This window comes from Bidens hawaiensis, unplaced genomic scaffold (genome assembly GCF_021521415.1).
Source record: "Bidens hawaiensis isolate Kalapana, Puna unplaced genomic scaffold, B.hawaiensis_p1.1 tig00020030_1, whole genome shotgun sequence".
Taxonomy (NCBI): domain Eukaryota; kingdom Viridiplantae; phylum Streptophyta; class Magnoliopsida; order Asterales; family Asteraceae; genus Bidens; species Bidens hawaiensis.
The window spans coordinates 27,755-51,734 of record NW_027493045.1 but is presented as its reverse complement, the minus strand read 5'-3'; the positions used below and the strand labels follow the sequence as shown (position 1 = coordinate 51,734).

The following is a 23,980-nucleotide window of genomic DNA, read 5'->3' as shown; positions in this document are numbered from 1 at the left end:
ATGTTGTTTTCCCAAAGCAAGAAATGATCTGGTTTTATTTGTTGTTTCATCAGAAGACCATTTACGGTAGCATAATAATTATTAGGGTATTTTAGTTACAACCAAAACGATTTTAAATTTATACTGAAGAAGTTTGGTAAAAAAAATTAACCGGAAAGTTGAAAACTGAAACCAATGTACAAAACTAATCTGTTGAATTTCCTTTCTAAATTTTCTCCATACAAAATGAACTCTTTAAGTATTTAGTTGATTATTGCTACCGCATGATTCAATTAACATAAAAACAGAATGCTAAGAACGAATACTAATTGAGAATGAAAACCATCAGGGGGGTTTTGTTCAGTTATTCACCTCCGATTTAGGGATGGCAATGAAACCCGAACCCGATGGGAAAACCCGAAACCCGACATAACTAGGACGGGTAATACCCGGCCCATTAAGGTTTGGGACAGATTTGGGATTAGTTTTGAAATTTTTCGTGGGTTTGGGACGGGTTTGGGGTTTCTAATATATACCCAATTACCCAACCTGATTACCCGATAACATAAACTCATTTACCCGATTATCTACTCGATGTACCAAATATAGCTTATTATATATAGGGTTATGTTAGAATAAAAACTCACTTGAGTTGTGAAAACTCTAGAAACTCATTCTCAACCACATGTTTTTAATTAAAGATTAAATCTTATGGTTCATAATTAAAGTTAATAAATAAATGTAAAAGTTAATTTACATTTTCTCTCTCCTGAAAACATATATAAAAATTAGTAAAAAATGTAAAAAAATAGCAAAACATTTTTTTTATATTTTCGATGTTTTGTATTAAATGTAACAACATATATTACATGTAACAAAAAAAGAAAAACGATGTTACATAGGGTTTTCACAACTCAAATGAGTTTTCATTCTATACTTTGCCTATATATATATATATATATATATATAAGGTTGAGTTCAATGGAGAAATCATATTAGTGTGAGAAGTTGGAGAAATCCTTCCACCAATCAAATTTTTTCTTTTCCTTTTTCTATTTAATTAAATATAAGGGTATAATAGTAAAACACATATTCTTTTTATATGGCAACTATTTATTTTTTCGGTGAGTTTCAATTTTAGTAAACAACTATTTTACCTCTTTGTTAATTTAAAAATATTAAAACATTAGTATTATTTTGGATAGTCCGATTATATCCTACACAGTGCAAAATAATCGAAATATATCCTACACGGTTAATAGAATGTATCCTGCACATTATTTGGTCATACCCTACACAACTGATATAGCATTTCCTATAAGGAAAATATGTTATATATAAGGAAAACATACACAATTGTATTTTATAGGTTTCCACACTAAGCAAAATATTAATCTGTAACGCTCGTAAATTTCGTTAATCGGCTCGATCGTTTATAAATGTTTGTTTAAAATCCGGGGTTTCGTCTTTCTAAATTAGAGCCTTGTAATACATTTTAAAAGTTCGTTTATCCATCTTTTTGCTCAAAACATCGCCTCTTATGACTTAAAGTGTTAGATTAGTATGTAGCGCCCGACATTTTTGTTTATCAGCATGAGACACTTGTAAAGTTTGTATTATATTAGAGAGTTGATCCGACATTCTTCGGGGATCACCTTGCCATTCCCGTAAGTTAAATTAACTAACTTCTCATCCAAGTTGCTGCATCTATCAAATTTGACGGGCTAGAGTGTAACTTTTATATTATAACAAGAAACCCTAACTTCTACTCCTCTTGGTCCGATCGCAGAACAGCAGCAGCTCAAGCACCATCCTTTTTTTCTTTTTCCAGCCAAATCCAAAGTGTAAAACTCTAATTCAAGGTCGGTTCTACCCTAATACAAGTTTTTTTCACCATTAAACCCTTTGTTGAACATGTTAGGGTTGAGTTTTGATTAAAACAGTTGCTGACATATTCGTACTCGTTTATTGTTTGGTCTGTAACTTGATGAAAATTTATTGTTTTTGATCGATTCTTGTTTCTATGATGTTCTACTTTGAGTCTAGTTTACAGAAAGGTATAATATGTAATTTTTGGATGAGATTTGAATGATTTTTATGATTTTATACAAACGAGTGTCAAAGCTGATGTGGGGTGACGGATTCTGGTCTGTCTTCCCGGAATCATAACTCTTTTTTGACAAGTCCAAATTGGTTGATTCCACTTCTGAAAGTTCACATTTTGAGTTAAGATTACAACCCAATTGGAATCACTTAATTGGTTTGGTAATGATTTTTAAACAATTAAAACACTTTTGCTGCGCGCTGAAGTAGCTGCACGTACCTTTCTGTGTTGAAGGAATTTTTATGATTTTTGTGTGCATTGGAAAAATATAAAAAAAATAATTTTAAAAGCCTAAGACATTTATTAAACTCTGGTAAAAATTTCATAATTTATTTCCATGGTTTTCCTATGTAACTAAATTCATCTTCGCATGCTAAAATCTGCATGTTATACTAGTTATTGATCGATAAGTTCGTTTTAGGCTTAACCGGTGGATGTTCAAATTATGCTCTTGTCGGGGCTGTTTGAAGTGAGGTTTTGCTCCGTCATCTTCCTAGGTATGTCATATGTGTTTTACCTTAGTATCATGGGCTATGAAGCTCGTTTGATTGATCAATTGTCAATAGATTGGAAAACTAGGATTTCGTTTGTTTAGTTTATTGATTGTTGCGTTTAGCGCGTTGTTTGAGGGAATTAACAACCAATTCAGATTGTGTAGCCTCGGTATGTTATACGGGCTGTGAAAAACTAAATTTTTATGCTAATGGGCCTGAATTGGTTGTCGGTTACTCAAACGGGTCGGTACAATGCAAATTCGCGTTTATTGGTGGTTTGTGCGTTGTGCTTGCGAGTTACCGACCCATCCAACTCGTGTAGTGTCGTGTGGGCTAGTAGGCTATGAATTTATCAAATTGGGTCCACACGGGGCTGAGTTGGATGTTAAGTGCCTAAACAACTCTTAAACACGCACATTCGTCTGCTCTAGCAACTCCCGGGGGCAATTTGGGAATTCTTTATTCCCGAGATTTTCAAAGTGTGGTTTTGATGAATATAAGGCCCCGGGTGCTGTTATAATTGAACTTGATGAGGTCGAGGCTTTAGGTAACTCGAACCATGTTAGAACGCCTCGTAGGATAAACGAGTCCTTTCGGTATCGTTAGTAATGATTGTATGTAAACCGAAAAGCGTTTGAGTTGTGGGCATACTTAGGGGTTCTCTAGCTCGTGGTGATTTCGTGCCTTGTGTCAGGTGAGTTCTTGATGCCCCGTTTTAACTCTTTTTACGTTTTGGGCTGGTATACACACTCAATTACAGTTTTACCCGATTTTACTCGCTAAAACAATTTGAAGATCATTGTATTGTTTTGATAATGTTTGTGCAATTATGAAAATCCAGTGTGGGTTATATTCTGAGCCTTAGGATATTTTAGACTCGTTTGGTCATAAATTCCTTAAGGTTATATACATGGTTATGGTCTAGACTCGAGGATATTGATGGGCTTGGTACTAATTGAATACGAGTAGACTTATTTACTTAGTTCATATTTTGGACTGACTATTATATATTACCTTATGGCCCATAGGCTTATTTGTAATATGGTATATTTTGGGATGATATATATATATGTATGTATGTGCATGCGTTACCCTATGGCCTATGATTAGTGATGTTAGTTAGTCATTCGTGACTAAGTATGGCTTACTTGTGATATGGTATATTTTGGGATTATATATATTCATCTATATATATATGTATGAGCATGTGCTACCTTATAGCCTACGGTTGTGTGATAATATTTAGTTCCTTGTGGCTAAGAATGATGTAAGTAGGCTTATTGATGTGTGTGTGCATGGTGATTACGGCCGGGTCAAATATATTACTCGGGTTTTTAAATCCCGTGGTGAAGAGGCCCGTGTGGCGTGATCATCATTTTGGCGGGTCAAATATATTACTCGGGTTTTAAAATCCCGTGTTGAAGAGGCCCGTTGTATGTTAAACCGTTATCAGGTCAAATATATTACTCGGGTTATACTCGTGGTGAAGAGGCCTGTATCACGTGTTTGGATGTGTAAGCCGTGACCGAGTCAAATATATTACTCGGGTTTGACTCGTGGTGGAGAGGCTCATGTCACGTGCTTAGGTCTGTCTTATCGTGTCCGGGTCAAATATATTACTCGAGTCTTGACTCGTGGTGAAGAGGCTCATGTACGCGTGTTCGACGATGAATGTATTATTTGGTGGAATATACTTATTTATTTTATTATTATTCTCTCTACTGTTTTAGAGCTATAACTTTGAAATAAATTATGATTATTGTTTATGAAAACTTGAACTCACTCAGTTCTAGCTGACTTTGTGTGTATGCTAGATTGACTTTCAGGTTAAGGATTGGAGGTTATCGCTTGGACGTGCTGGAGACTACTCGGAAGGTTGAAGTCATTTCTGGTCGAGGATTTCAAATAAAACAGATATTTTATTTACATTTGATTTTGGACACTTGTACCCGTGTTTGGGATTTTTAATACTTAAACTTTTTCCGTTGTTATTTACTCTGAACTTGTTTTAATAAAACGAATTGTTTGGTTTTAAAATTTTGTGAAATTGTGGATGTGATTACCAACTGTAGGATTCCTGGGATTTTGGGTCTTACATAATCTTACATAGTTGGTGGAAAGTAACACACTTGTACTTGTATAGGTTTCCATCCACGATAAACATAATTCCTACACGGTAGTCCTACACATCACAAAATAACCAAAATATATCCTACATGGTTAATCGAAGGTATCCTACATAGTATTTAATCATACCCTCCACAAACGATATAACATATCCTACAAGGAAAATGTGTTATATATAATACACACATGCAAAAACCTAGAATGTTATCCTATAGACGTTATGGTATTTTTGAATTTTTGTTTTATAAATATAAATATGAATATTCTTGAATTAGCTAATTTGGGATTGAAAAAATATTGAAATGTCACGTGCATAATTTTTTGGGGTAAATTGTAGATGCTATTAATTAAAAGCATACATTCCTTATTAAACATTAAGGCCAAAATACCCTTCTCTTAAAACCTTCTATATTTTGTTCTTTATTTATTGCAAGTTTTTCATCATAATTATATACCATTGATTAGAAATATCAATGACTCAGATTGATTTCTCACACTTCTCGCACTAATATGATTTCTCCACTGAACTATCCCCTGTATGTATGTATGTATACTATATTCTAAATATATTATTTGTCAAAACTTGTTTATGTCAATTATTTGAGATATTTATCTTTATGGGAACCATCTTTGTAATCGATTAGTTATATTTTGTCAAAACCCGGTAGAAACCTGGTGGGTTTTGAGCCTGGCATACCCGATGGGTATTTTATCAAAACCCGATAGGAAACCGGAAACCCGACGGGTAATTACTCGATTAAAACCCGATGGATTTGGAACGGGTTTGGAACTGACTTTTATAACTGGGTATGGGTTTGAGAATAGCTAAACCCGACCCATTGCCATCCCTACTCCGATCCGAGGCGCCTTTAGTTGGAAACCCATAACACTTGGGCTTTTGTGTCAACGTAGTGGTACGGGCCAGGCCCATTATGGAGGATATTTTAGTTTTTGAGACTGGATTGTTCTACTTCTAAACTTCTTGTAAACTTGTAACTAGTAAGAACTAAGCAACTCAGAAGAAACTGCCTGGTATGAAGTTTTTATAAGATTTGGTGAGAAAATCATATACAAGGAAAGTTTTCTTTTTAAATATAAAAGAATAAAATCATTAATAATTTACCATTAAGTAACCTTTATTCTATGGGAAAAGTGAATACGGTATTGTTAGCCGTCTAACCTTACAAGCGAAACCAAGCAAAACTACGTAGTTTTGATTAAAATTCCTAAACCTAATTAAACCACTTCACAAAATCAAGCCCCTAATTTGTTCTAATCCTTCAGCTTCTCGTTGACAAGCAAGATTCATGAAATCACCTCCATTCCATTTATAGTTGAATTAATTTTATGGTTATTTTGTATTTATTCATCAAACTATAGTGCATGTAGGTAAGGTAATTGCAATTGTTTATTCAATTGATATCAATTACCAATAACATAAATGATAGAAATTAATTTGATGGTAATCCTATGGAATGCTCTTGTAATTAACTTTTTGGAAAAATTGCATCAAACCTGGTTCTCAACTTTTCCTAATTCAAGAACCCTGATATCACAAACCTTAAAGTTAAAAACAAACATTCAAGGAATTCGAGATTCGCCGGCCTTAAATCCAGTTCAGATTTTAATTCAAGTGCACGATCTAAAATCCAAAATGAAATTAATTTCCGTTTCATAGATATATAAATAATTTTAGACTGGCCTTTTATATATACCAAATGAAATTACTTTGGAATCACAAGTCCTTGTGTTTATCTATGTGATAAATATAAGGATGATGCTTATCAACAAGCAGACAACGAATGATACAAACAAAATTGGGGCGTGATTTTGTGAAGTGGTTTAATTAGGTTTAGGGTGCTTCAATCAAAACTATCTAGTTAGTGGGTTTTGCGTGTATGCTTAGACGGCTAACAACACCGTATTCACTTTCCCCTTATTCTATTGTTTCCAAATACTTTCTTAGACTTTTATAATAGATCATTACTTACATGGTAAATAACCATTTGATTTTGTCAATTACAAATATCACTTTTTTGCCTTTTATTTTATATAAAATTTCATTTGTTAAAAAACAAAAAAAGTAAAGATGTTGCTTTACTCTAAAATTAATTCAGTACGTAGTTTATATATTGATGCTCTGACTTATTTATAACTAACGCATATTAAAAGAAATCAGAAATAAAGTATTTTCTTTTAATAATAACATATATTCCATTTGCCTAACTATATCAATTTTTCCTTTTTAATGTTATACAAAAATTGTCCATCTTTATGAGGACCATGGTATAAACTTTGGTGATTTGTAAATTAATATTTAGTACATACACCATGCAACTTCCATTACTAATTGTCCCTCACCCCACCTCCCCTTCCACTTTATTCCATGCATATCCATAACTTGTTCAATAAAAAGGATTTAAATACCCACTTTATACGCCTTGCTCTCATTATTTTACACTATGTTAAATTATTCAAATTGTTACTCGTTTAAATTTATTACAAATAAATCAATTGTTAGTGTTATGTATCAATTAACTATGTTGTAATAACACAAAGCCTATGCTTATTAACATTGCCCAAATAATTTCCAGTTTTTTGATTTGAAGTCAAGGGCTCAAACATGCAAGAATTCGGCTGTACGAACACTTGATAGAGGTGTGCCACATGCGTATCTTCTAAACAAAACCATATCAGCATTCGTCACCAACATGCATCACATGTGCACAACCACGCATCTAGCTTTATATGATCTACGCATTTAATGTTAACTATGATGGTGTAGTTTGTAATGAATTCAAACGTGATTCACATATCATATTTGGTGTTTTTCATTTACAATAAATGCAGTAAAAGCTAAAAATTACTTTATTTGATTTATGAAGCGATGAAAAATGTATAGCTTATTTATTGATTGGTCGAGCAATGATATAAACAAAATAAATCAATGATAATATATACACACTGGTCAAAGATTTTAAGGCCAAATGCAAACATAAAACCACGATTAAAAGTAATAAATTTGCCATATTAAAAACGAAGGAAGAATACAATTGATTGGAACCTTATCATTGTTTACCAAAGGTGTGCATAGTGGATGACGACAAAAGATTCTCCACACTCTTTGTTAATTGCATTGTTTTTCTACCATTTATCTTGTTAATCATGTCCTTGGAAAATAAAAAATAACTAATTGTTTATGCGTATATATTTCAGAAGCTAATTATGTGTTAAGTCATACTTTTATTTGTTAATAATGTCGTAGGAAATCAATGACAATTGTTTAAATAGATTTCAGGTATATGTTAGTCAACAATGATGTTCAGTTCAACTGGTAGGAGGTGAAAAGATTTACTCACTTATATGGGGTTTCTGTCGGGGAGGTCTCAAGTTCGATTCATGACGCACGTGTTGATGTGCAAATCTGCACACTAAAACATGGACACCACCACTATAAGGCAATTCAAACTCGGGTATGATAGGTTGTATGTGGGTGGTAAGCCTTTTGAAGTTCTCTGACAACCAGTTGAACTTAATTGTTAAAAAAAATAAAATTTTATATGTTAGACATGGTGATCGCATGATATCATATACAAACGAACATGAGTTCTTTCATGGATTGTGTTGATAAAATAGTGAAAATTACATTCTTTATTTACTTCGAAAACAAATTATTATATATCATGAATAATACATTTATTAATTATTAAGTTTGTGTTCTAATATATGTCAAAGCTTCTCAATGATCAAAACCACGTCTAAATAGAGCTAAAGGTGGTTGTAAGCTCCCGAGAAGAACAGAGAGTGGATGGAAGGCGAGGCGACAAGGCTAGGTGGAGATGCTCTGTTGCAGGACCAGGGACATCAGACAACTAGCAACATCAAAATTAGATTAACCATGGGCAGAATTAGATAATGTGCATGGTCTATCAATTCCTTGATGCACCATTAGTTTCTTATAAATTATTTAATTTAGTTTATGGTTCATGCCGCTCTATGAGTCCCACTTCATTCAAGCCTGAGCTCTAGATTTATTGTCAAAACATATCCATACCTTTTAGATGTTCCTTGTGTCATATTTGACCAAGGAAAGCCAAACATGACCAGGAGCTCAAATAACCAAAAAACACTTGACATTAACAATTTGACTGAATAACCATATAATTTGACTTTGTGTTCCCAAACTACCTTTTAACTATAACAAAATCAAATATATAATTTGAACCATATGTTCTTGTTTAGCCAAAACTGAATGCAATTTGATATCAAATATGGAAAATTTCAACCGAATGAAAAAGTGCATAACCAAACTATAAATCAGTAATCGAAAATCGTTACATGGTGCATAAATACCAAAAAACTCGAAGAATGAAATTACTCAAGGCTTAGATCTCCACCATGGCTGCAATATAGGCTACCACACCCCAATCTACGGCGGAATGCCGGGGCGCAAACTGCTGGTTCACAGCTCACAAGGCATTAACATATAATATTAGTGACAATATCTAATTATTTTATTAAATTCAAATCAAGTACACAATAATCAAAATAATTTACAAATAGCCGAATAAATCAAATAATCTTGTTTATTCTAATATCCTAAAAGCCAAATAAACTAAGTTCTTCAATAACTTCAAGCATCCAAGATAAACATCCTTCAATATGCGTAAAAATAGGTTTGCCAACAACACATGTTGAGTAAGTAATCACCAGATTTTGATAATAAATATATTATATATGAAATATGCAAATCAATATCATGAGTATCAACAATCAAATGAAAGAAAGTAATTGGTGCCATTTAGCCATGACTCACGAACACGGTCGATGGCTACTAAGATGAAATAAATACAAATAATGGTGTCGGTTGACCATGCCTCACGAACACAGGCTATGGCTACTATGACAGTCATAATGATCATACTATAATGTGATTATGACGGACCTCTCTGAATGCAATAAAATAAACAAGTAAACAAATAGCATATAACATTCAATTGATCAACAACACAATATTTGAGATTTGTAAGTGATGTAAATAAGATATACAAAAGTATCATGAGGTACGCATAAGGTCCCCAAAAGGATTAAAACCTGTAAAACAGGGGAGTGATTACTCACATTGACGATTAAGCGAATAAACCAAGAGAAATAATAAAAGAGCAAAGTTAACGCTATGAGTGATATGACCCAAACAAACCTGAGACTTATAAAAAATAAAATAGAGAGAAAACCGAGAACATACCCGCTAGAATCAATCCAAACGGACATATAGAACTCCGGTTATAAGATTTTCAGTAAATAAGCGAGCTGGTACTGACCAGAATCTAAACTACGAGTTGGGAGTCGGATTTTGGTCGGTACACTCAAAATCTCAAAATAAACATAAAAGTCTTATGGCCCGAAAGCTAACTCTAATCAGAAGATATAGTAATTGAAAAACCATTAAAATTGACATTTATGCCCTTAAACGGGTCGGAAAGCAATTGACCAACAAAACCCCATCAATCAGTAAAACTGATTGAGAAATTTTTTTAGTTAGATAAAAACCAATATTTTTCATGAAGACAACTTGCCCGAAAAGATTACGGAACAATGAGAAAACACGAGTCAAAGAATCTTGAAGCTTGAAAGTCAAACCGTATAACACAGATTGTTGAGAAGAACACCAATGGAAAACCATATGCACGAAATTGAGATAGAGGCTGATGTTTACAGAATATTTTAGGGTTTAGGAATGAATTTTGATTAAGTATATAATACACCGAAATTGTTTATTTGGTAATAATTCGTTTAAGGAAACCGAATAATCAATTAATGACAAAATCGGGTATAATAACATAGGGATTTCAACTTTAACAACAAGAAAATGAGTTTGGACATGTTATAACATTTCTTGGAGTTTAAGTTTTGCTAATTTAGTTGAAAATAGGAAAGATTTGGCAAAATTAGTCCATGTACTTCCATAAACGCGATTTGTAGCCGCTTTAAGCGGTTTTAAGAGTTTCTAAGCATTATTTGGCGATTTGATAGTTATGAGAATATAAAATATGTTAAATCAAGTTAAATACTAATAAATACAAAATTTAAATAATTCATAAGATCCGAATTTTATTCCCAACTCGGGTTATACATAAATGAATTCAAATACGAAAAATCCGAGATGTTACACACGCCAATTAGTATAGCGTCATCATAGCCGATATTGAAGATTTAAGCGACAACCCAAGAAGAACATAAAGCAACCCATCATCATAGTCTATTGGCTTTCAATATTCAAAACAACCAAAACATATAAAAGCTATGGAGGCTCAGATGGGGTAGGAGCATCATACAAACCTTTTATCAAACAATTCCAGACTTAGATCATCATCAGTCACATTCTCACCAACATTGGTTGCACGTGGCCAAAGAATACAATGAAATAAGTAAAAATTACAGCGTACTCCATACAAAGGTTTAATCTTGAGTGACAACCAAACTTGAAAAAAAAGGCTTAGAACCATATCCTAGCTGCAACAAAAGTTGCCACGCCAAATGTAAGGCCCCGTTCCCGGTAACCCTACTTTTGTGTTGGATTTACTCATAAACACAGTTCTAAAATCAGAGTTAATTAAAACTTTCGCGGAATAATTAAAACTTCATGCATTACATTACAAAACATCGAATCTTGTCTTAACAAAAGTTAACTTGTCTTAAAACATAACATAATAATCCATAACATTTCTTCCCGAGATGCCAGTCTTCCAGTCCCTACCACGTGCCATCCTCAAGCCAACTCCTTCAGTCTATTTACCTGCGTGCATACTAAAAGTCAGCTACGCTGAGTGAGTTCTAGATAATCAATTAACATACATTACATTCATATCCTTACTCATACGTGTCCGAAGATACGTATTCATACCTTACTTACTATTACTTCTTTCATACATACTTTATATACATGCATACGTACTTACATACTTCCCTTCATAAAACCCTATGGTATACCATAAGCTATTCTATCTTAAACATCACAGATATTATAAGGGTCTGGTCCCTAACATCACAGATATTATGAGGGTCTGGTCCCTAACATCACAGATATTATAAGGGTCTGGTCCCTAACATCACAGATATTATGAGGGTCTGGTCCCTAACATCACAAATATTATAAGGGTCTGGTCCCTTCTGTCTCGAATAACCATACCTGTCTCGTCAATTATCCATACATTTGATCATACGTGCATACTTTACATATCTTCTAGTTATAAAATATATGTACTTACTCATTCATATAAACATTCTGTAATAATAACATTAAATAAACAATCATACACGTACCATACACTTGTCATTCAAGTAAGTGTATTATCTATCACATAGGAGTATGCACACAGCCCTGAAAACATAACAGATAAAGGGGCTAGAATTCACCTGGAGTCGGTTTCTCTATGAGTTAATGGCAATACCCTTCCTTAGCTGTGCACGGCTAACTGTGTAACACATTATGAGTGTCAATTATTTATTACTACTACTTCATACATCTACGTTAATGAAACCCTCAACTAACGGGGGTCCGGGGGCAGCGCCCTTGGTAGCAGGATCCAAGGGGCGGAGCCCCTGGCTGGCGTCGAGCTGCCAGGTCAGCTTGGAAAATTTTTATTTTCCTTAATAGTCCTTTATCAAAAAATGCATCAGAAAATTGAATCGGGTCACGTTTTTCAACAATTTGAAAGAATTCGCATGGAAGTTTGCATCGCATGGAAGTTCGCTTCGCATGGAAGGTTCGCTTCGCATGACTGAGCGATGCGAATGCATGGATTCGCATGGCTTGTGCGATGCGAAGTCGTCTTATGCGAATATAACCTCCTTTCTTCAGTTTTTGCCATTTTAAATTCATTTTCCTCCGTGACTCTTCCTTAGGACCTGATTTTACCCTTTTTATGGGTTTTGGGTTGTACCAACTTTGTATACCCGTGTTTTACAAGGTTCGGATATCACCTATTTGTCCTATAACGAAACCGTTAAACTCAGCCCATCAAGTTTACATTTTTCTAACTTCTTACAACCCGATCTACTAATATATCAAGTTGCATGTCGAATCCGACCATAACTTAACCTTTTAGCCGAATTCACCTTTTGGTTCGTGTTCGGGTCAGATCTGGACAACCCGAGGATCTAATGGTGTTTCTTGTTGTTTGATGGTGTTTACACACTAGGTTCTTCCTTCTTTTGGTTCGGATTTGGATCCGGGATGAGAGAAATATATTTGTGTGTTCTTGAGTGTGTGTTTGGAAAGAAAGAGAGAGAATGAGAAAATGGGGTTAGTGGACAAGGTTGAGGTTTAAATACCCCACCCTATGGGCCTTGGGCCCGTATGCATTCTCTCAAGTCCATTCATAAGTCCTCGGTTGTGACATCCATGGCAAAACCGAGTACACCTTAGTACTTACAAATTCGAATAAGCGTTTAACCGCTTATTGCGTAACGAACAAACGAATAACCAAACGGGTCTGGTTATGGTCCGGATATCCCGGGGTGCCATCTATAAGTGATATACGTTTAATATAAGCTAAAATATTAGTAATATGGCCTTAGTTCGATAGCAAACAAGTTAAACGAAAACATGCTCGTTTAACTACCCGCTATAGATTTAAACGCGAAAGATAGTTACAAACCAAGCATTGTATCATCCGTTAAGCCAAAAAAAACTTACCAAACACTTATTTGAAATGTTTTAAGCGATCCGTGAAAATATTTTCGATTTTTACAAACGTATAGTATGTTTTTATAATTTTACACAAAACTAGCCGAGAAACACTCGTTTTCGCTCCGTTTGTCGCACCCGATATATTTTTGTCACCAAAAACCAAACCCGAAATAAATTTGGACTCGGCATTTCACGTTCGGGCACGTAAATCTAGAAAAGTGGGCCAAATGGGCCCAAAAGGGGACCCAACGAGCCCAGCCCGCCAAAGAAGACTTTTACCCCTTTATTTTCCTTTCACATATAAACTAGATTTTAGATATTTTCACATAATTTTCCACATTCAACTTCTGGAACTCTTCTTCTCCTGCCAAAACTAGCAAGAAACAAGGTAAAGAAGTCTTAAATAATCGATTTTCGGCTTGTTTAAACTCGTTTAACAACATATAAACATGTCTTGATTGCCAAAAATCATTCCTAACCATGTAAAAACCCTAAAAATGGTCCATAAACATGTTTTGAACATACACATGGTGAGGAACCTGGTTTGATAGTTTTTTTGGCCATAAATACGGATTAAAGGGTTGAAACGGCGTTTCTACGGTTCAAAAGTTCATTTTTGTGCACTAGCCGAAACCCTAAGTTAAGGGCTGTTATGTTGATGAAAAATTGCTTGGTTTATTATATAGGACCTGTACCTAGCTTATATAGAAGCACAAGAACCCGAAAATTGGATTAAGAGAGCGAAAACGAACCAAAACCGCAAAGGTAATACTGATTTACTCGATTACGGGCTGTTTAGGTTAAGGCTGTGATGTGCATATTTTTAGGCCTTGAAATTTTGCAGGAATATCAGGGACCATGTCAATAAGTCCCTGTTTAAATTTGGTAATTATTTGACCATCCGAGAATATTTGGCGAATTTATTACCGAATTGGGACATTTATTTAAGAAAAATAGCTAAAATACTTCAAAAATTATGAAATTTTTCTGGGAACTCAGATTTGATGTATTTTGATCACATATGAATTCTGAGATCATTTGGATAAGTCTAAAGGTGTTTTGTACATATGCGTTTATGCGAATTTTTATAGCCGAATTTGAGCCGAAAAGAATATTGAACAAGCTTTTTACATTCTGGAATTGATACATGTTGTTTTAGGATATGATTTGAGTATTCAGGAATTTTTGGAAATTGTTTGGGATAAACAGACGATTTTCAGGCGAAATATAGCTGATAAAATGAATTTTTATAAATTATTAAATCAGTAAATACTTCCAGAAATATTTTTATAAAAATCTACATATGTTAATTGATAAGTGGTTAAATTTTCATAATTTAATGATTAACGGTTAATTAATTATGCTAATTTAAAGATTAAACAAATTCAGTTTTTATAAAAACCGGCAAGTTCGCGACTAACGAACCTGCGGGAATATCAAAACACCAAGAGTGATCAAAAATAATATTTTTGGATTAATTAAGTAAAAACGAAATTTTCTATGAGAAACCTGGACAATCCGGATAGATTGTGCACGTTTCTTTTTAAATCAAACTGAATAAACGGAAACGGGCCCCGAGGCTAATCCAGCACCCCAGTATGTGATCCTTCTTTATAACTTAATCATTTTATTAACCAATACATTTACCCAAGCTTATTTCCCCATAACTGTTTTCTGAACGCGTAAACAAACAACTTGGCCCAGCTGGGAAAACGAGAATCTGAGCCAAGTTCGGTTTTAAGTATTAGACATTGAACAACATCACAACCTAAGCCTATTGTCACTTTCTGGGTATTCCAGCTATACCCAGATTAGTTATACAGCCCAGTTTAGTACCGAGATTATAATAATATTAAAATATTAATATTATTATAATATGGACTATAGGGACTAAGTGATAGCAAGGGAAACGAACCCCGAGCTGATCTTGCACTGAGTGCCTACAAAACCGTGAGTTTCATGACCCCTCTTTTCAAACTGTTTACAAACTTTTGGGGTGAAAAGCATGTTCATATGCATTATCTATCTGAAAACGGTTCAGAAAGAAAAATACCTGAACCTTCATATATGAAAAATTCCTACAAACATAATGATAAACTACGTGCTGAGGAAAGGTGATTATTATCGTGATTGATATATTAAATGGAAACACTACGAATGCCAAAACATAATGAAATCATACGTGACAACCTGTTTATACAAATACGCTATATAATGCTAAACACAACAGGTTGAGGAAATAATGTGGTCTGTAATGACCATGGGGCTATTGTGGGCGGAAGGGGGGGCCACAATAGTACTAAACTAAAGTTGAGTATGGCCTATGAGCCAAGTTCTGCTGCAACTTATAAACTAAAGTTGACTATGGCCTATGAGCCAAGTTCTGCTGCAACTTATAAACTAAAGTTGAGTATGGCCTATGAGCCAAGTTCTGCTGCAACTTATAAACTAAAGTTGAGTATGGTCTATGAGCCAAGTTCTGCTGCAACTTATTAAACGAACTAACTTGATTATGACATGAATGTTAAGAAAATAATGTAATTATGCATATTGTGGGCGGATGGGGAGCCATAGTGTTTGGTGATACGTGATAAATACTATATGTGTATATGTGTCTATATACATGCTATGTGATTAGCCGTAGGAAATACTATGTGTAGAATATACTAATTATTTGCATGTACACTATATAATGTTTGAGTTTACGTGGAATCGTTGTGGGAGGAAGGGGGTCCACAGTGGTTGGTTAAACACGGAAATTGGAAACAGGTAGTACGAACAAACAATCACGATTTTACCGAAATTTCGAATTCATATTATAAACTTACATGTGTGCATATGCACACACAAGGATATGGCTGTACATATTTATACAAACGTAAATACATATTTTTACATACGCGCGTACATACAAACTACGACTGTGTGGTATGCAGAACTGATTTCGTTAAACTTATGAAACTCACCAACTATTCATAGTTGACCTGTTTTAACATGCTTTTCAGGTAATCAGATATGAGAAGTAATTTCCTGTGCGTTACGTGTCTGATTGGTGATTGATGTCATGGGCATTTGAGTTAGAAGTAAAGTAATTGAAGAACCGGTTTGATTGTATCACCTAGTTGGTAAAAGATGTTAGAACGATATAATATATTGTAAATTAGTTAGTAATGTTTCTTTATGAACAATGTATTTGATACCAGTTGTATCTGTTGCATTTCCGTTTTACGCTTCCGCAATTCGCTTAACGGGGTGTGACATCGGCCCAACACTCAAATCTCTTATACTTAACGAAATTAAATAACGACACACACAATACGTAATTAAATTCTCTTTTAATTATCGTTCTCAAAATACGGAGGTTACACCAAACCCAAATAATCATCACATCCTTGAACCAATTTATCAAAGAAACAACCCCCAATTTGTGTTTTGAAGCTCGCTAACGCCATAGAAGACCAGGCTTTTCATCCATTAGCATTACCACAGTCCTGGTGAATAAAGCCACAAAGAAATCGTTTTAAATTCAATTTTCAATCAATTAGAATCTGATCAGAGACCCAGTGAATTAAACCAAAAACAGTTGCCCTTGAAATAGAAACAACTGGTGGTCGAAACCCATTGGTCTCCGTCATCACCGTCTCCTAGGGTTCCAAAATGAATCCGGAAACAGTCAAGGCATCGCTGTCTCCTAGGGTTTCCAAAGTGGAACCTGGAAACAAAAAATCGGAGCCATAATCGGTCATCCTCTAACTTCATCCACAACCACATCGCCTCCATAAACAACCGCATGTACCAGAATAAACCGATCGTAGCAGTGGTATAAGGGGTGAAACATAGAGAGAGATAAAGAGAGAGAGAAAGAAAGAGGGGGGGGGGGAGAGAGAGAGGAAAGTGAAAAGTTCTGGATGAAGAAGAGGAGTCATCAACTGTTTTGGAGAAATCAACCGTGTTTGAGGAGTATAACTAGATGGTTATGGCAGTGTAAAGTGGTAAGGCTAAATACCACATACAAAGCATAGTGTATATACGTTATTGAAAGAATCTGAATGAACATTGAATCTCTCTTAGAAACCATATTTGTAAATTATATATATATATATATATGGATTAGGTTCATTTTAGAAGTGTTTCTTATTGCGAGAAGTGCGAGAAATGAATATAGCCAATCACATTTTTTCTTTTATTTTAGGCAAATTGGAAATATATAATCCCAACTTTGTGTATTGGCCGACAATAATTCCAACTTTAAAAGTTAATACCAGCGGTCTCAACTTTCAACTATTTTTTATCTCAATGGACCTCCGTTAAAAAAAACACTTAATGCCGTTAAGTTTTTTCCCAAGTTTTAAACGGATGTTTTAGGGCTTTTGATCGGAAGAATGATACGATTCGACTGATGTAAAACTTATTACGAAACGGTGATTCAAATGACTTGATTTTTGTTAATTGGAAATTCAAACACCCGAATTGAAACATTGTTTCGTCACTTGGATCACCAATTCGTGATAAGTTTTACATCAGTCGTATCGTATTGTTCTTCCGATTAAAATCCCTAAAACATCAGTTTGAAAATCGGAAAAAAACTTAACGGCGTTAAGTGTTTTTTAATGGAGGTTCATTGAGAAAAAAATAGTTGAAAGTTGAGACCGTTGATAGTTATTTTAAAGTTGGGATTATTATCAGTCAATACACAAACGTTGAGATTATTTATTTTCAATAATTACCTTTATTTTATTATTTATTTAATGATAAGGGTGTTATAGTAAAAAGTGATTTTTTTCATATTTGGTAGATCATAATGTATGAAGAAGTTACAATTAATTTGTTTTCATATTTTTTAAAATATAGTCAAATCAACCTATATAATTCTTGCTTTTTTTATTATATCAAATTCTATTTTGTTGATTTATCAATATTATTTTTTTTATTCTCGTAATTTGAATTTCATACATTTATCCAGATAATAGTTTTTAAATTCAATAGCGCCGATAAATTTACACTGTACATAAATGAACATGCACATGAATAACTTACACATGCACATTTCAAAATTCCACCTACATAGTATATAGTACTATTTCTAAAGAAAAATAGTCTTTGGAATTTCGTATGGGTATGTGTTTTTCTACATGATTTCACTAATGCATATTAGCATTTACCCGTGACGCCAACGATAAGATCAACAATCTGTTTCCGATGAATAATATGACATTATATATCATTACTTTCATGACGATATATATGAATCTCCAACTTTGAATAACATCTTGGTATCTCAGGTAGCGTTTATCAACACGCTTACACCGATGTATAGTTTATTAGTTGGATATGATTCTCCAACATTAAATAACATTTAGGGATCTCGGGTACACGTTTATCAATACGATTACCTCGATATACCCCATTTAGCATTTCATATGCAAGCCACACGGTCATCAATCTTAGAGGGTGTTGAGCTAAGTTTAAGATTAAACAATTTTAAGCTTAGCCAAATAACCCCTAAAGTCAAGCCTTCGGACACCATTGAAAGCATATAACTCCATATCTAATAGAGATCTAGGAGAAAGTAATAAGCTAACTCATTGGATACACTCATCCAATGTGTATAACATTCCATTTTTCATTGCTTGGAATCGATCTAAAAATCGAAAAAAACAATAGGCCGTTCAAAAGGTATTATATTTCCGAGACCGCTAATTCCAACGGAAGTTCAAGAACCTATAGTGAGGTGGCTTTGGAAGATGACGTAACATAATGTTATACGTAATTTGGTAAAGGGGTGATTTTGCATGAGGAAATTATTGGAGAATTTTGAAAGTACCCCGGTAAATTGGAGGAGTACGTTTGCAAGTTGAAATTTGCAAAGTGATCGATCTTCTAATTATTGATATGATTTTGTTATGATTGCACCTAACCCATTTAATCGACATTAATTCTTATTAGTTGGCAAATGGACCACCTACCTTATTAAAAATCATTTATTATAAATGTGTTTCCTTTCAAATTTTAAATCGCTACTGTAGATACATCTATTTCAACTTGTAAATGTGCAACTATTTTAAATTTATAAAACAGTTTACATTATAACAGGTGTAAAATTACATATTTTTTTATTAAAAAAAGAATTGGTTTAGTATTTCCAACGGTTTAGTATTACAACCATTTTTATTACAAAACATTTTAAGTTTTTGGAACGGGTTATTGTAGAACCGTTGCAAGTAATGAATATATTAACGGAATCTAACGTGAAGATGCTAACCGCTTTAAAAATAATGGTTAAAACCCGTTGTTAATGGTTTTGTCTATAAAACAACACTAGTTTCCTTCTTATTACAACGGGTTGGGTTAATTGTTCAAAATAAAACGGTGCTCTGCATTATATTTAACGGTTGGATCTCACACCGTTATAAATCACTTTTTAGACCGATGTTAATGGACGTTTTTGTAGTACGTATTGATTAATACTATTTATTTGTCAATCTTTAAAGTTTAAATATTGTATATTTTTAATTCCTTACTATTAATAACGTACATTTACAATTTTAATAATTAACTATAATTATCTATTATTATTATTTGTCGATCTAATTAAACGTTTATTAATAAGGCAACATTACTTTTAGAATCAATAATATAATATTGAGAAGACCACTACTTAATATTGTCACTTCAATGCATCGGAATAATATAAAATTGTATAAGACCATGATTTACTTATTTACCATTACCTTTTATTTTATAATTTGTATTTCTTCTTGTTTAAGTTTTCTTACAAAATATAAAATGCATATATGCAAGTACATGCACATATCATGTATGTGACAAATATGTATTTAGACAAAATACATAAATACAATATTTATAAAAATTAAATATTAAACATATGCTACATGTAAAAACAAAGATAATATTATTTCCTATCTCTTACATCGATTATTACAGATGAATAATTCTTGAATAGATCTTTACTCTGTAAACAATAAATATGTATATCGGGTGTCATATATATATTCTTTAACCTTCATTGTTAGCATTCTGTACGATCAATTTTTTGAAAGTCTATTTAAATTAATGACAAACAAGTCTAATAGTGCATTGCTTATTTTAAAATTGTTGAAAAAAGCTATGGTACAACGACGATGTATTAGTAGTGTTTGATAGGTTTTTTGTTTATTGTACATCGATAATGACAAACAAGTCTACTGGTGTATTGTTAATTCTAAAATTGTTGTAAAATCTATAGTACAATAATGGTGTATTAATAGTGTTTGAAAAGCTATAGCACAATGATAGTGTATTAATTGTGTTTGATAGGTTTATTGTTAATTGTATATCAGTTAGTTATTAGATATTGTATTTTCATGAATTATTTGTATGGTGTACGGAGTTCAAACTAGTAGTACAAATAAGGTTGCATCATAGTATTTATACATAACACTAACATGTATTGTCTCTAATTAATCCTATATAAACTAATGGTTTAATATTAACATCATAATCTTCTTACTTTTATAATTAATTCTAGAAATGAGTACAACACAATTATGAATCTTTTTTTTCTTGAAACAAACACGAGTGTACGTTAAAATTATGTCAAACAAAAAACAATAAAAAAAATAAAAATAAATACTATTGTAGTTTTATTTCATATATATATATTCATGTTCACTAGTTACTAATCCCACGACGTCTGGTAAAAGAGAACATCAAAGTACTCAGCAAGCGGATATGGTAATTAGTACGTAACACCGGTAAAAAACGTTCTAGTGTGTTTGACAGTTGAATGACATTGTATATTTTTGAATGATAACACAGTAAGTCAAATGATAAAGAAGCTGATTTTGAATTCGTTTTATACTTTTTAAGCGTTAGCTATGTCGGCGTATTGTATATGTAGTTACAATTTTAAGCATCTCATGTACAATTTTATTTGATTTTGATTAATTTTGGTGACTAGAACCGGCTTGGTATAACCAAGACCAAAATATAATAAGAAAACTTTTGGATCTTCAAAAGTAATCGAATTTGCATTTATAATACGAAGTTAAGATCGATTAAGTTTGTTTAATACGTTGAAAAGTGTATATAAAATTGAGAGAGAATTAAAAGAGGATAAAAAGAGAATGGACCTAAAAAGATTCATTTGGAATACTAAACAAAAAGCAAAAACATCTTTTTTAAAGTAACCTAATAAAACTTTAACTCAAACTTGAAAACCAAATAATTCATAGCACCATCATATGCATATTATTCGTTTTTTTAAGTATTACAATGACATTTGAATAATCTATAGAAATAAAAACCCAAGACTCCAAGACTATAGTTAGGTTTGAAAGAAATGAAATAAAGGGAAGGAAACAACCTTATCTTCAAGGTAACAAGTATATTACGAAAATGAGTAACCTAACCACAATTTTTTTTATTGTTAAAGAAGACCCCTTTTAGATGGATTTATTTGTTCTCATCACCAAGAATATGATTTAACTCTAAAAGTTTCTGTCATTTATTATATTTACATTCAAAACGTGTTGATGATATTTAAGTCAGTCATTCTTTATGACCTAACATCTCTTTGGTTGGAGCTAGCCTTGGTATATACATATGTTAATCCAAACGGTCACATGCGTGCTTTGTCAAATATATAGCGATTTAGGCAAATACTTGGCAACATAAAAAAATGATATAGTTGCAGCAATACTACCATGGCGATCATGTTACGATAGATGTAGTGAACGGTGAACACATTCAACTCTTTCTGCATCTTGTTGTTTTCTTGTGGTGTCCATGACAAATTCAAGATTATAAACCTAAATCCTCTCTATCATGTGAATAAGTACATGAGTTGATAAATAAGTACAAGATTATAACCCTAAATCCTCTCTATCATGTTACGATAGTTTGTACATTTTGTTCTTATCTCAACTCTCCTTTCACTTGCTTCAATGTGTATCTTTTTATCACCATGAAAGAACCACTTAAAATAAAATAAAGATGAAAAAGGCAAAGTAACTTGATCTTGTGTATCTTCAGTAATGGATGCACCCTTTAATTCACTTGCCATCTGTATACAAAGAAAACAAGGTATCAAAAACAAACCAAGCTTAGCTTACACTTTTTGATCCATCCACATGTATAACATGAGTTTGCATGCTTTAAACATATGTGTATAATATGTTAATAATTATTCGAAGTTGTCGAGTACCTTTTCGGTCACAAAGTCTGGTTAAGAAAGATAGAAACACAATGATCACTGCAACTCCAGCAATAATTCCAATTATTATTGCTAATGTTTTGTCCACATCCCCATCATCTGCATATATATATTTATACTTTCACTTTGGATCAATATATTATATAAAGTTAATCCAGACCTTGAATCTTTGTTAAATCTTACATATATATGTAAACATGATAATCTATAGATGATCAACATGTAATTAAATTAGTAGATATCATTAATTGCATCAGTATTTAGACAGACAGACCTTATTCTATGAGTGAGATATTACTTGATACGTTTTATTTATTATGCTCATACAAATAAAGAAAATACAACCACCACAAACCACCCGCTATGGTGGTGGAAGTGATGTCGCAACCGCTTACCGCTTCTCGAGTGAAACCCGCGTTCAGAGTATCTTACATAACACTTCCCCAGGTACATGTCGCCCCAAGCGGCCGCCCCACAGTCTGATTTCAACTGTCCACCCGCCTCTGAAAGACAATCTTGACACTCACTCAAACTCAAATCTTGCATGCACTGCGCCACGCCCTGCACACTGCCAGACCCGCCCACTTGAAAATACTGCCCGTTTCCAGCCGCCATATACGCCAACACCCCATCTCGACGACTAATAATATCCAAGTTATAACCAACTGACGGCCCACACTTCTTAAACACCTCGGTTTTGTCCTCAACTCCTAAAAAAGATGAACTATCAAATTTCACAAAACACCCGTCTAGCTGCATGGCCCCACCAGTCGACTCAGGGCATATGACCCCTAGTCGACTAACAGCATGGGCCACGCAGTCTCGGCAGCCAGATGTCGTGAGGTCACCACGGCACTGGAACAGGCCGTAGACAATGTCAGACTGGGTGGACCCTGGGACCGAGATCTTGAAGTTGTTAAAGGAGGAGAAAGCAGCTGAGTTGACTAAGGAAGTGAGTATTGAGTTGACGTTGGACTCGTAGGGTGAACCGGGTGTGAACCGCGTTTGTGAGCATCCACCGTAGATGAATGTGTCAGTGGCAGATGATGATATGTGGATGATGAGAGGGAAGATGATCATGGATGAAATTAGGCAGAGAGTTGGCTGATGCATTTTTAGTAAGTTTTGTTTGTGGGATAGAGAATACAAGTGTATGTTTTTGTTGTGGAAGTTTGTAGGTGATGGGCAATAATTGAGTGACTTTGATTGAATTTGTCATAAAGTTTAATGTTTGCTTTTTAAAATTTAAAGACTTATGATTGACTTCCTATTATATATCCACAAATAAATACATACGGTTATTTAAGTAATTTTATATTTAAACTTGTATAATTGATTCATAGGAACCTATAGATATGTGTTACACCTAC

The 23,980-nt window shown here is 33.5% G+C and overlaps 1 protein-coding gene across 1 annotated transcript; it reads right to left on the bottom strand.

The window, feature by feature from the left end:
• Window positions 1-22,300: 22,300 nt before the first annotated feature.
• Window positions 22,301-23,911, bottom strand: LOC143559747 (plasmodesmata-located protein 6-like). Its single transcript, XM_077048227.1, has 3 exons — window positions 23,006-23,911; window positions 22,602-22,709; window positions 22,301-22,460 (listed from the first exon to the last, which is right to left on the bottom strand). The coding sequence occupies exons 1-3, from the start codon at window positions 23,721-23,723 to the stop codon at window positions 22,450-22,452; spliced, it is 837 nt and encodes a 278-aa protein (XP_076904342.1). The 5' UTR covers window positions 23,724-23,911; the 3' UTR covers window positions 22,301-22,449.
• Between the last annotated feature and the right edge of the window lie 69 nt (window positions 23,912-23,980).

What these genes read in the sequence shown, in the direction of transcription:
- LOC143559747 (XM_077048227.1), bottom strand. Translation starts at nt 23,723, where the DNA reads ATGCATCAGCCAACTCTCTGCCTAATTTCATCCATGATCATCTTCCCT. An exon ending in CGGGTTTCACTCGAGAAGCG is followed by an intron (nt 22,710 to 23,005) that starts GTAAGCGGTTGC and finishes ATATATATGCAG; the next exon opens with ATGATGGGGATGTGGACAAA.